This window comes from Ovis aries, chromosome 7, assembly GCF_016772045.2.
Source record: "Ovis aries strain OAR_USU_Benz2616 breed Rambouillet chromosome 7, ARS-UI_Ramb_v3.0, whole genome shotgun sequence".
Classification (NCBI taxonomy): Eukaryota; Metazoa; Chordata; class Mammalia; order Artiodactyla; family Bovidae; genus Ovis; species Ovis aries.
This window is the reverse complement of record NC_056060.1, coordinates 32,369,506-32,383,097: the sequence shown is the minus strand read 5'-3', so window position 1 is coordinate 32,383,097 and position 13,592 is coordinate 32,369,506. Positions and strand designations below refer to the sequence as shown.

General features: G+C 47.4%; 1 protein-coding gene across 5 annotated transcripts in view; it reads left to right on the top strand.

Annotated features, from left to right (window-relative positions):
* RASGRP1 (RAS guanyl releasing protein 1) overlaps positions 1 to 13,592 on the top strand; it is a 179,346-nt gene that overhangs the window by 97,263 nt on the left and 68,491 nt on the right. For 2 of the 5 annotated variants that reach the window (XM_042252250.2, XM_004010432.6), the window contains exons 1-2: positions 3,829 to 4,059; positions 8,301 to 8,485. In XM_042252250.2, the coding sequence (XP_042108184.1) occupies positions 4,025 to 4,059; positions 8,301 to 8,485 (220 nt within the window). In that variant the 5' untranslated portion in view covers positions 3,829 to 4,024. Of the gene's footprint in view, positions 1 to 3,828; positions 6,856 to 8,300; positions 8,486 to 13,592 lie in introns of those variants that run through there. The other 3 variants (XM_060418579.1, XM_042252251.2, XM_042252252.2) reach the window with 2 other exon arrangements.

The following is a 13,592-nucleotide window of genomic DNA, read 5'->3' as shown; positions in this document are numbered from 1 at the left end:
AGGTGAGCAGCGACAGGAATGCAGTGTTCCCTGCAGGGCAGCCAGTCGCAATAATAAAATACTGAGGCCAATTCTCCCAACTCAGAAACAGAAGCGCAACTCAGCAAAGGAGGAAATGGTGGTGCCACATCCCCTCCCTCCTTTTCCGTCTCCATCTCTCTTCACTCTCCTGTAGTGCTTGATGGATTTGACTAAAGTCGCTCAGTCGTGTCCGACTCTTTGCAACCCCATGGACTGTAGCCTACCAGGCTCCTCTGTCCATGGGATTTTCCAGGCAATAGTACTGGAGTGGGGTGCCATTTCCTTCTCCAGCAGATCTTCCCGACCCAGGGATTGAACCTGGGTCTCCAGCATTGCAGACAGACACTTTACCATCTGAGCCACCTGTAAATGGCGGCTCTGTCTTCACTGATGCATGTGGGCACCTCAATAGCCCATGGTGTCCCATGAGGGCAGGGGTAACCCAACTGCAGGGGCAGCTTCTGGAAATCAGGATGTAACATCATGGCATACTTAGACTTGGATACTGTCTATTTATTAGACATGTAAGATCATGTGAACAAGGCTCTTGTCTGTCCTGGTCTCCTTCAGATTCTCAATGCCAAGCATTGACACTTCAGTAGGGAACCACTGAACGTATCTCAAACGGATGGAAAAAATGTTAGACCACGTAGTGGAAGCTCTGGCAGACAATAGCTTCTCCAAGCCTAACCAGTCATTAGGCAGATTCTGCAAGGTGGGTTGTTAGTCCCTCTGCCCCTGGGAAGCAGCCCTGTGTGTGTTCTATAGGTCGAATTGCCAGTTTGATATGAGTTTGGTATAACTGTGCCTTTGTGCATCTAGGTGAAAAGAGATGGCAGGTGGGAGCAAGTACAGGAGCAAAAGCACTGAGGCTTGCAAGGGCACAGCAATTACGGCAGGGACCAGGTCATGACCTAAGAGGTCAGGTACCTGCCAGGCAGAACAGGTTTGGTTAGTTGTGAAGGTGAGCAACGTTAAGAACTTTGTCTTTTATTCTGTAGGCAACTGGAGAATTCCTCAGCAGTTTGGAAACAAAGAAATGACATGATCAGGTAATTCTGAAAACAGGAAAAAAGGATTAGAGAATTGCTGCTGAGTCACTTCAGTCGTGTCCGACTCTCTGCGACCCCAGAGACTGCAGCCCACCAGGCTCTCCCGTCCCTGGGATTCTCCAGACAAGAACACTGGAGTGGGTTGCCATTTCCTTCTCCAGTGCATGAAAGTGAAAAGTGAAAGTGAAGTCGCTCAGTCGTGTCCGACTCTTCACGACCCCACCAGGCTGCTCCGTCCATGGGGTTTTCCAGGCAAGAGTGCTGGAGTGGGGTGCCATGGCCTAGGAAGGCCATTTATGAAGCTATGACACATGTTCAGGTTTAGAGATAACTGGGGCCAAAACGTGGGGGTGGAGATGGAGAGGAAACCTTGAGGGACAATTCAAGGAGGCGACCAGTTGGAAACATGTTTTGGGATGTTAGATATCAAGGTTAGATATCCAGACTCTGGAGTCATTTGGGTCCTGCTGAAGTCATAGAAGAAATTGAAAATACCTAATTTGGGGAAAAAAAAAACAAAAACATCTAATTTGAGTAGTGGGTCATTTAGAAAATCTGATGAGAGCAGGCATTTTTAGTGGCAGAGGCTTCTCAGATACAAAAAGCTGAGCAAAAGGTCCAGGGATATCATTGAAGAGCCTCTGGTTGGGAGAAGAAAGAATATCAGAGAATCATTCCCAAGGAATGACCTTACCCAAAGGGTAAGCAGAAGACGACAGTGGGCCCCAAACTTTCTCAGCTGTTACGGAGACATTGACTACTGCCCATCAGAGGGTTGTTTAGAGAAGCAGAAAAAAGGATAAGAGAGCATAAGTAAAGAAGGAGTGCTTTGTTCCTGAGATCAGAGGTGCCTCAGACAGGACCAGGGAGACTAACCACATGGCTGAAGATGAATAAAGAGATGGAGCTAACATCTGATTTTTAAGGTGTTTGGAAAAGACAAATTGCTCAAGTAGGAACAATCAGAAAGCCCCTTCAAAGAGTTCAGCTGGGCCCAGAAACCTAGTCAGGTGCAGGCAGAATGCACAGCTCTTAGGAAGCCTGAGAAAAAGCAACTTCCTAGGCAGATGTAGGCCTCTTTCTTTAGAAAACTCAGCAAGACTCGTTTCTTGAGTGAACTAATAGCGAATCATTTCTGTACTTATTACATAATGAACTGCGGGCGTATAGCTGTATGCAACTGCCTGAAATTGTGCTCAGTATTATGTGTATACACCCAGTAGTCTGTCTATTTAAACATATTTTCATATAATTATGCATTCATATAAAGGTGTGTGTTTATCATCTTAGCGTATATACATATGCATATTCAGTGTAAGTCTGGAAGAGTGTCATAGTTTAATATTAAGCATCCAAATATTCTTCAGTTGTGTATACAGCTGTGACTGAGAACTTCGGTCTGTTACCCAATGTTCATGAGCATTCTCAAACTTCTTTTTGGTCTCAGCATCAGAAGAGTTGATCTCATGAGCAATTGTTTTTGTTTTGTTTTGTTTTGTCTTGCATTTCTGTCAGTTTTTTGACAGAAATTGAACTTTAGACAAGGCCTCCTTTTTGAACATGACTACTCAAAATCCAGGAGAAAAGTCTTTGGTCCCACTTGTTCTATGAGTTGCATCTTAAAAAACAAAAGATCAGCAACCTTTCATTTCTGTCTCTATTTTATGTACTTTAATTTCACATTTCATGTCATTTCATACACTTCTTTTGGTGAATTATGCAACTTTGTAAGCTATCTTGAATTTCCTTTTTAGGATAAGGTGGCATATACATATGAGGCTTTAAGGTCCAGAACATCATGGCTGGGAAGGAACTTACTAAAGAGGCTGGAGTTAAGGCATGTGACGGTGATAATGGGTATGTTATTAGGACAGTCCCGCAGCCACTACCAGGAGTCAGCCAGATCTCAACACAGGTCGTGGTTCTCTCTGGTGTGTACTAGTTGTATGATGGGAAGCATATTAATATTTTTCATCTTTAAAACAGTGACCTCTTGATATTTGGGGGACACGGTGTAAATGAGGAAAGCAGTTAAGCACAAGGTACTCAGTCAACATTTGCTGTTATCATCACTATCTTTTTACCATTCGTGATCAGATCTGCAGTCAGAAAGTTCTCCCACTCCTCCCCAGCTCTGCGCCCTTCAGTCCCATACCCAACAGAGGCCGCGCAGCTGCGTCTCCCCTGATATGGATCGCATCTGGAGTGTACCTCGGGGTGCAGAACAAGTATCTCCAGCCCAGTTGCTAATTACTAACAAGATGATACTCAAAAGCACAGGCTAAGGCGGACCCACAACTTTGTTTTCGTTCCTTACCCCACCCTCGACTCTGCGCTCCGATGTATACAAGAGAGGATGGCAAGGGGATACGGGGTCTTCGGGAGCCTGGACTGAAATTCCGGAAGGCGAAGGAGGTGGGGATTGCCCTGAGAGCCACCGAGCGAGGCCAGTTTCCTCCGGCTCCCACCCGAACTCCTGGCGCGGGCCGGGTGGGATCCAGGGCACCTGAGCCTCCTCGCCCCTCCAGCTCCGCTTCCGACTTCAGCCCCGGGCCGATGCAGGCACCGGGAGCAAAAGACGAGAGTGGAGGGAGGCGCAGGCCTCCGGGGACTACGGAGTAGTGAGGGCAGGTTTCGGGGAAGCGCTGAAGAGCGCCACACATTTCCTCGGGCGATAACCATCGGCGCTTGTCAGGTGGTGGTGCGGCGGAGTGTGCGCGCGCGCAGGGAGGAGGGCGAGGGGGCGCGCTCACACAAAGTTTGTGCTGCGGTGCGCCGCGGTCGGGCTCGCCCAGCTGGGAGAGCGGCGGGTGGGCGGCCCGGACGAGAAGACCCGGGGCGGAGGAGCTTGGCAGGCGGCGGCGGCGGCGGTGACTGCGGCGATGCGCCGCGCCCCGCCGAGCCAGTCCGGCCGCGCTGGGTGAGGTGGCTCGGGGAGCGCGGCTGCGGCCATGGGCACCCTGGGCAAAGCGAGAGAAGCTCCACGGTGAGTAGGCGCGCCTGTTTCCTTTCTTGGGGCGGGGGACACGGCGCGCCCGACCCCGGGACCTCGCTGGATGGCTGGCACGGCACCATCTCCTATAGGAAGCTGCGGGCCCGAGGTGCGGAGGGCGGCGGCCTCCCGGGGTCTCGGGTTAGTCCAGGGCGACGGGCTCGAGGGACGGACGCGCCCGGGTGGCCCAGCGCATCTCGCCCGACGGGCTGGGGAGGCTGCCCGGTTGTGCGGACGCGCGCCCTGAGTTGATCCGGCGAGACCCGGAATCGCGGTGAGCGACTGGATCCGGGGTCCCTCGGCGCTGGGCCCATGGGACTCCCACTCGCGGACTTTCCGCGCCCCGCGCACCTGCCGCGGCCCCGGCAGCGCCACCTGGCGGTCCGTCCGGCTCCGCGGATGTCTGGAAGGACAGCTGCGTTTGCCGTCAGCGCGCAGGGGTCGGCGAGGCACGCAACCGTTTGGGGGGAAACCTACTCTCCCCTCACCCGCCGGGATCCTAGGGACATATTTCAGGAGGGACTTGAGGTGACAGAAAATGACGGAAAAGTGACCGTGAGTCAAAAATCTGTTGGCAGGGTAAAGAGGCCCGGAAGGGCCGGGCAACTTTGAGTTTGTTCCCCAAAGGGCCAGAACCGGACGGCTGCCTGAGCTCAGCATAGGGCCGGGCGAGCTGGGCTCTTCCCACATCCATCCACGCAGACTCTTGCACCTGACATGGCCCGTCCAGCAGGAAGCGTTGCCCTGCTGGACCTCCTGGAACTAAAAGGGGGACCTCTCGGCCCCTTATGCCCTCCCCTGCCCTGCCCGTGAAGGTCCAGCGCTGTTTCTGCCTGGGACTGAGAGGAGGGGGCTCCGGTAAATTAACTTCAGCCTGTATTATGGGAGGAGGGAGAGGACAGGACGGGAAGAAATCCTCACTAGAAGCCGATAAAAGCCATCTTTCACTAAAGAAAACTGTGGGAGTTTCCCTTCGTTCTCTATGTCTGTTTCTCCCCTCACTCTTCTGGGCTGAATTTCATAAAAAGTTCAGCCCGAAATTGTGACCTCCACTGAGGTACCTGAGGCTGGAGAGGATTGCAGCTGAATCAGTTCAGAGTTTTGAAAATCTCCTTCCGCAAGCTAGATAGGGCCTTAACCAGCTGCAGCCTCAGGGAACACTTACAAGTTGTTTCTCTCCGGCCTTTTTTTGTTGTTGTTAAGCTGGTGAGGAAACATTTGCCTACCATCCTTTAAAAATACATGAGCGTTTACAGACTAGAGACTGTTGGTTCTATGGATTGGAAAAACACCCTTAGACCTGCCTAAAAGAAAGTGGTTTATAAATGCTTATGTATAGCCATTTCACGAGAAAAGACAGAACAATTTGAAGGTCTGTCACAAAGCAGCCAGTCAAGAGACAGCACAACAAAACTGCCCAGTTTCCTAATTTATGGTGCACATACTTCTCATCTTCCCGGCCTCTCTGAATGCTGTCTGGGTTTTAGCAGTTTCTCTTCTCCCTGGTTTCTCCTGCCCAAGCCCTCTGAGTCTCAGCAGCCTCTCTGCCAACTGCATCTCTCACCTTCCTTTTTCCTTCCTCCTCCCTAAATACTCCCTTCGTTTTGGGTAAATGTTACCAGCCCCTCCTAGTTCTGGTAAAAGCATCTACCTTTGAGAATCACCTCCTGGACCAAAGTGGTTTCCCCTTCAGGTGACACTGGGAAACATTACTCAGATTAGAGTCAGGGCAGTCTTCAGAGTCCTGAGTGGTTGATGCTATCAACTGAGGGAGAAAATGGAATTTTCCCTGGATTGGCCAGTTGAGAGACAGAGGTGGACAGCCACCTCCCAGTCCTAGTGGGAAGAGCTGCGTATGGAGACAGCCTCATTGCCGTGGCCTCATCTCTCTGAGCTTAAGAGAATGTGGAAGGCGTATGAGATTTAAAAAAAAAAAAAAAAAAGACTTCTATCCAGAAGGACTTTCTTTTCATCTTTCCCAGCTCTGCCTTGGGAGGAGGTCTTAAAGGTGAACAGACAGCAGCTAAGGCTAAAAGCTGACTCATCCCAACAGTGGATAACCAGTGCCAAGTTTAGGATCATCACTGCTTCTGCGGTAGGAAGAGAGCATGACATGGGCAGAGGAGGCCTAGCTTCTACCTGGCTCGGCACTGGTGCCCCATCCCATTGTCTTTCCAAGCCTGGACTTCCACAGGCATGGTTGAAGGGCTGGGAGAATGACCTCGGAGGGGCTATCCAGCTCTTTGCTAATTCTGAAATAGTGAAAGATGCACAGTTCCAGGCACAGTAAATATTTATTAAACAGAATCAGAGAGGTGCCAAGTACAAGTCCCAGATCTAGTACATATGAGTTATACAGCCTTGTCTGTGTCACTTAGCCTCTTTTAGACTCAGTTTCAAATCGTGAAATGGAGATAACATCTTGGCTGTAAGCTTTGAAGACTATGTAAATCTCCCTCACAGAGCCTGCTGTTATCAAAGGTACTCATTCCGGTGGCCATTACTGTTTCCTTTCATTTTCAGATACTGATCTGATCTTGGGGCCGTCACAGGGCCTGGGTGAAAATCAGCAGTGGCCAGAAACTTGATCAAGTCCTATAATACCAACTTGATCTTTCAGCAATCACTGCCTTGGGCTAGCAGACCCTAAGAGCCAGTTTCTGACTGGACTTCACTGAGCCCATCCTAGGTCAGAACAGGTGGCAGCAGCCAATGCCAGACCAGCGTTCCGGAGCTACTTTGAAAAGGAACTCGAAGGGGCTGGTGTTCCCTCCACAGTCTGGCTGTGCAGTAAGTGGTCCCATTGTCTTTTAACAGGGTGGCTTCACCAAATCCACGTGTATGTCCATATTTTATTTTGAGCCAAGTACTTCTTCAGCCCCTTCTGGGTGACATCACATCTTATCAGTTATAGCTTTCCCCAACATTCCACCTGGAACTGGTTCTCCCTCCTCGGAGAACATCACACTTCTTGCCCTTGACATTCACGGTCCAGTTATTTAAGATTTGTAGAGCTATCTTTCCTTGGTCTGGTTCTCATTCTCCAGCTAGATTTTTGTATTAAGGAATTTGCAGATGACCTTCATACTACAACAACAACTAACATATAATGAGTGTGTTTTATAGTTTGCAGAGTACCTTCCCAGACTGTCCCACGGGGCCTCTCTGGTCTGTCGCATGTGTGTTACTCATAGAATAAGTACTTATTGATTAATTGATGCCATCATGTTTATCAAATATGTGTAATTGAAGTTATGGATCTAAGGTATATTTCTCTGGTAATAAACATGATAGCCAGAGGCACAGTAGGAAGGGGAGAATATGCTCAAAGGAGCAACAATACCTATCGTTAGTAAACCTTTAGAGATGATAGATATGTCTCTGTGTATGTTTATTTTTTTAATGGAAGAAAAAATAAATGCTCAGTTAACCTATTGATATTTTGCAACAACTTGACTTTAACTCATGACCAAAGATAAAGCTAAGTAAAAGTGGATGAAGCTGACCTATTGGGCTACTAAGCCATTTCCAGCTTCAGACTTGTCCTTTTGCATTCATGTCTGGCATAAAGCTCTTATAATCAGTAAGGACTGATAGAATGATGTTTAATGATAAAAGTGACTCCGTGACTATCAATAATGAAAAACAGAATCTTAGAACCCACCAAGATTTAGCTTATGATCTGAACACCACCTCCATAACCCTCACCCCCTGCACACAGGTCCTCAGTCTTTGTCTTCTCCTCCCCACATCCTTAAACATGTTTTTGAGGCCACCTGACTTTCGACAATAACTCTGGTATTGCTCAAGATGGATGAATTTAGCTGAAGATGGGACCAAACTGAAACAATTCTGAAGACCCAAGTCAGTGGTCTCTGGGCTAAAATGAAAATTTATTGCTCGGAGCTAAAACCTGGCAGGATTGTCTTGCATCCGCCTCTCCCCTTCAAGAACTGGAGAAAGCAGGCCAAAGCAACCCCAGTCTCAGGCTGAAGAGCCCTGCTTGCAGCCCTGAAATCTCACCTTGCTATTTACTTGGGAGATATCCCTTTAACAGCTAACCAGTCCACTTGGTGCCTTTACCAAGTGGGAGGGGTATGTCTTATCAGCCCGACTCCCGGGATTAATTGTTTTATCTCCTTTTCTGCTCTGTCTGCCTACAGAGTGCGGAGCTGTCAGTGTGGTCTGTCTCCTGGCTGCTCTGCTCTCATTCCTTGCCTCTTCTCTTTCCCTAGGAAACCATCTCATGGCTGCAGAGCAGCCCCTAAAGGGAGACTAGAGGCGAAACCCACCAGCAGCCCCCTTCCCTCCCATCCCGGCCTGGCCCAGATCACCCAGTTCCGAATGATGGTGCCTCTGGGACATTTCGCCAAAGGAGCCAGCCTGGACGATCTCATCGACAGCTGTGTTCAATCTTTTGGTGAGTTGGCAAACTGCCCACATGCATAAATGGGGCTCTTTTACTTTGTTCTTCCTTAAAAAGTGTTTTATAGAATAGCAACCTACATTGCATTTGGGGTTTAAAAATAGCTTTCGAGCCTTTGAAATGTTGGAGACAGTGCCTATGGCACATGACTGTGTGGGTGTAATAGGTCGTGATGAGAGGTGCGATTTAAAGCGAGAAAAGTTAGTGAGGAGAGTTTGTGTTTCCAATCTTCTCAGGATGGAGGTTTTTCTCGTGATGAAAAATATCATAAAATGCAGTGGTGCATCTGGCGCTTTTCTGTTCTTGGGGGCACACGAAGACTAGCAAATGCTGTTACCAGACAGCAGTTTGGATCATTGGATGGCAAAGTCTGAATAATTCCCCTCACAGTCTCGAAGGGTGGTTGTGGCGGAGTAGGAAAGGACTGAGTAAGGCCAAACTGTGCCTGGAAGCTACTGGCAAATGAGCAGTGCGATCGAAAACTGGGGATCTGTGAAAGGAGCAGCCAGACGTGTTAGCAGGGAGTTATCTGGATGCCGCCCTCTGTCGTCACCCGACACACCATGAGGGGTGAGCAGCTTAGCGCAGCTGACAAGGGTTATCGGCAAAGATGCCCTATTTGAAAAAAAAAAAAAAAATTGTAGGCACGCTCTTTTGATTGTATATGTGAAATAGTGATGGAAAAGCACTAAACATTTGTTCCCCTCCCTGATAAAGGAATGAGGGAAAATTCATAGAGTTCCGTTATCGCTGGTACCCACTCTGCTCCTTTGGGACCTGTCTCCCACTGGGAAGCTGATGAGCTTGTGTGGCTCAGCTCAGAAGCCCCAGACCACCCCACCCTGGCACCTTCCAGGTGTTCTGGAAGACTTGATCAGATTCCAGGTGCTTGACAGAATCCCAGGTAGCATGACTACGGGATTGTTAGAACTCAGAATGAGGGATTTATTCATTGGCTGGATCTGTGTTCCCTTGTGGCTCAGCTGGTAAAGAATCTACCTGCAATGTGGGACACCTGGGTTCGATCCCTGGGTTGGGAAGATCCCCTGAAGGAGGAAAAGGCTACCCACTCCAGTATTCTGGCCTGGAGAATTCCACAGACTGTATAGTCCATGGGGTCACAAAGAGTCAGGCACGACTCCGCGACTTTCACTGGATCTGTGTAGTGCTCGGTCAGATCTTATTTGTAGACTTAGGAAAACTGGGCGTTTTGGGGATTCTCCTTTAATTGGATTTAGCAAAGCATTGAATAGTCTCCATGATTCCAACATTGATTTAAAGTAGCGGTTCTCAAATGTTCCTGTGAAATCGTGTGGTGGTTTTTGTGGTAACCCAGATTGCTGGGCCCCACCCCCAGACTGGCTGTTCGCAAAGGTCCAAGGTGGGGCCCAAGAACTTACTGTTCTATCAGTTTCCCAGGTGATGCTGCTGCAGTTGATCCAAGAACCTCACTTCGAGAATCACTGCTTTTTTGTTTTAGACTTTTTAACTTGGAAAAGAATGAGCATATTTTTTTTTTTTACTAATTCAGCATTAAATTTTAATTGAATTGTTATTTATTTATACTTTAGTCTTTCAGCTAAAGATGAATTCAGGAGCAAAATAAATGGTTTTCTATTTAACCTCTTTGGAAAATAGCCATACAAGGACATAAACTAGAAGCCAGCGGGGTGGGGGGAAGCATGGCAGTGATGAGCCATTGTTCATCAGGAACTTGACTTTCACCTGGTTCCCAACTCATAAGCTGCAAAACTTCTCACACAGTCCTGGTGGTCTTATTTATCGGTCTTTGGCAGGACACTGTGACTATTTCATGAATAAGCATTTTTATCCTCTTTGCATTTCACTGTTGAGGAAATAGGACCCAACAATCCTGGCATCTTTCTTCCTCCTCTGCCAGTCATGCAGTTGCCCCCTGGGTTCAGGGCTGTTTTTCTAACCTTCAAATTGTCCAGCAGTCAACCTGAAGAATACAGGAGGGATTCTGAACCCCTGCAGAATAAGCAAGCCTAACCCATCCCCTCAATGAATGAACCCTAAGAGGGCTAAAGATACTTTGTTTCCTGGGTTATATTGAACTGAAAAGTACCTTAAAATCCCAAAAGTATAAAAATCCCATTGAGTCTAATGGTCTTTTAACCATTATCATGAAGCATAGATAGTCCCTAATTAAGCCCCTAATTGCGCCTGACTGGCTGTTGCATGAGGAGAATTACAGTGACCGAACCCCTTTTCCATTATTCAAGCTTAGAATTCCTGAGAAATGCACTATTTGGGGGGCAGGGGAATATGCAAAAGACAGGGCAGTGATAAGCTAAGGCACGTAGGAAGAATAAACTCGTTAAACCATGAAGACTCAGAGTAAGTTCACTCTAGGGATGAGGACACATATTGGGGAGAGCAGCCACTCTCTGTTCAAATCTCTGAGCAGGACTGTGAGAATGCTGCGGGAGGCAGGAAGGAGCCATCTCAAGGCAAGGCTTTGCACGTGATGTCCTGAAGGGCTTCCTGCCACAGAATTTACATGAAAGAGGCAGAAAAGAAAAGACACCCTAGGTCTGGAGGGAATGGGAGCCTGCACTTTCGTCTGTGATTTTGACTTTGGTTTTCAGTTGAGTTGTCCAGTGGAGGAGGGGTGTGGAGCTGGAGGGGGGTGGGGATGGGGATTCAAGCAGGACAGTGACAGGCAGCCAGCCGTGTCACTTCTGCCTTTGTAGGTCTCCTCGGAGATGATCAGAGAATAGTAATGAGCGAGGTTAATTTTTAAAAAAAATTTTGAGACATCTTACTGGTTATTTTCTCTGTTTAGTATAGAAGAGTTTTGCTTTAGAATAAAACAGTCTGGCTTAGTTTTTCTTCGTGAGTTTAGAAGTCTTCTTATTTGAATACCCATGAAAAGAGGGAAATAGCACTGTTGAAATGTGGGGGAAGTTTTTCTTGGGGGGGTAATCTCTCCCTTTAGACTCAGGTTTCAGCCACTCCTCCCACCAACTTGGAAAAAAAGGTAGAGGGAAAAAAACTCTTTTGAACATAAAGACTGATTAGTTAATTTATTAGTTAATTTATTTTTTACTACTTTCTCAACTTCACCTTGGTGTAGATGCTTTGAATTGGCTATAGCTTTGCAATCCAATATGGTAGCCGCTACCTACATGTGACTATTTATGTAGACATTTTAATTAAAATTAAATCAAATGTAAAATTCAGTTCCTGAGGCTCAGCAGCCATATTTCAAATGCTCAAGAGTCATGAGTGGTACCTGCTGCTGGACAGAGTAAATAGAAAATATTCCCTTCTTTGCAGAAAGTCTGTTCAATGTTGCCAGCCTGGGTGGACTGTTGACTCAAAGGGGAAAAGCAGTGTGGGATTTACATTCTTCCAGCAGCTCCAGCTACTAGACTCTAAGGCATCCTGGGCATTTGGCAGTCTACACAGATGGCTTCTCCTTTAGAATTATTAACCATTAATTACCTCCCACACTGTTCTCAGAGGAAGGACTTATTACAAGGCTTTTAAGGGTGGATGACCAGCACGTGCAAATTAAGGGTACTCTTGAAGGTACTAGTAAGCCTCCCAGTGTCACACACAAGGTTACAGATCTGTGATTAGAAATTCAGAGCCTTGAGTCATCGTGTGTTGCTTTCACCATGAAACAACCCACTCCCACCTTCTGTTTTAAGCAGAGGTCATGCTTTTATATCCTCACCGTATTATTGCTGGTGAATCCACTCTTCCAGTGAGCATAATGAGGCAGACCATCATAACCTGGTACATTTATGTCAAATGTATGTGAATCACACCATCTGTTTCAGAGGTAGGAAAGACCTATGAGATCATCTGAGCTCTTTATAATGTTTTCACTTTGTAAGAGGGCTGCCAGCTTTGAGAGCCAAATGGAAGGTTTCAGATATCCCAATTCTGCCCCCCTCCGAACGTAGGACAACTGTGACAGCATCAGAAAGAAAACTGCAGGCATGTCCCAGTAAGGGACCCTCAGCAGGCAGTCCTCCTGCTCCCAGGTGGGGTGTGGGAAGAACCTCAGCATCTTTGTCTTACATATCAATGAGGGAGGAAACACAGTGGTATCTTATTTATTGTGTATGTGTGTGTTTGAAGGCGATATGTATTGATTTTCTTTTAAACTAAAAGCAACTGTGAAACAGGTCTGGTATTACTATCTCCATGGACAAACAAGAAAATAAAACCTATGAGAATTAAAAAAACTTCCTTCATGTCTCCCCTCCCAGAAGCCTCTTGCAACCTGAGCTGGGCCATGCTTGGGTTCTTCTCCTAGGGCAGGCTTCCCCTCACTCAGGGGAACCCTTCAGGCCACACAGAACAGATCTGCTCTCTGTGCCCACAATCTGCAGGCTTAGTGTCCCCCGGATTAGAAATTAAATTCCATTCAATGCAGGAAATAGTTATTGAGGCCTATCTATATACCAGGTATCTGCCTGAAATTCTCTCTCAAACAAATTCTGATTTAATTAAAATTAGTGTAGGCATTGTGTCTCCCAAAGAAGAAAACCCTGAGACTGGTAGATTTATTTCCCATACCACTAACAGGTATATTTCCTGCAGTTGGTCATTAAAAGCTTTGTATAGACATCGGTTGTTAAAAGCATTGTATAGACCTCAGCTAATTAAAGGTAAAACACTACATCTATTTTTGAAGTTAGAACCAAAAAATCGCACACACTCCTGTTGGGACTACAGTTCCCACCATGGCAGAGGCAAGGTTCAGGGTTCCTCCACACTCTGCAGCTTTAGTCTGCACCAAAGCCAGGTGTCCAGAGGCAACAGAGGCACAAGGCCAGAAGCCAAGGGCCATGACACTGAAGGGCACTCAGACCCAAGAACCAGCAACTCCAAGGAACAAAACCAAGTGCAGGGTCAGGAAGACTGGCCGTCGTGAGCACAGGCCCTTTGTGAAGACCACAGTGGTACCAATAGCCTCCTCAGTGGAAGTCCCATCTCTGGGAGTCATAGCTACAAGATTTCACTGTAGAGGATGGTCCTTAAGGCACCCATGTCCTGAAGCTTCTGGGCATTAGAGCAGCTCCCAGGTATGACCATTCTTAGCCCCCTGGAGTGAACTCCT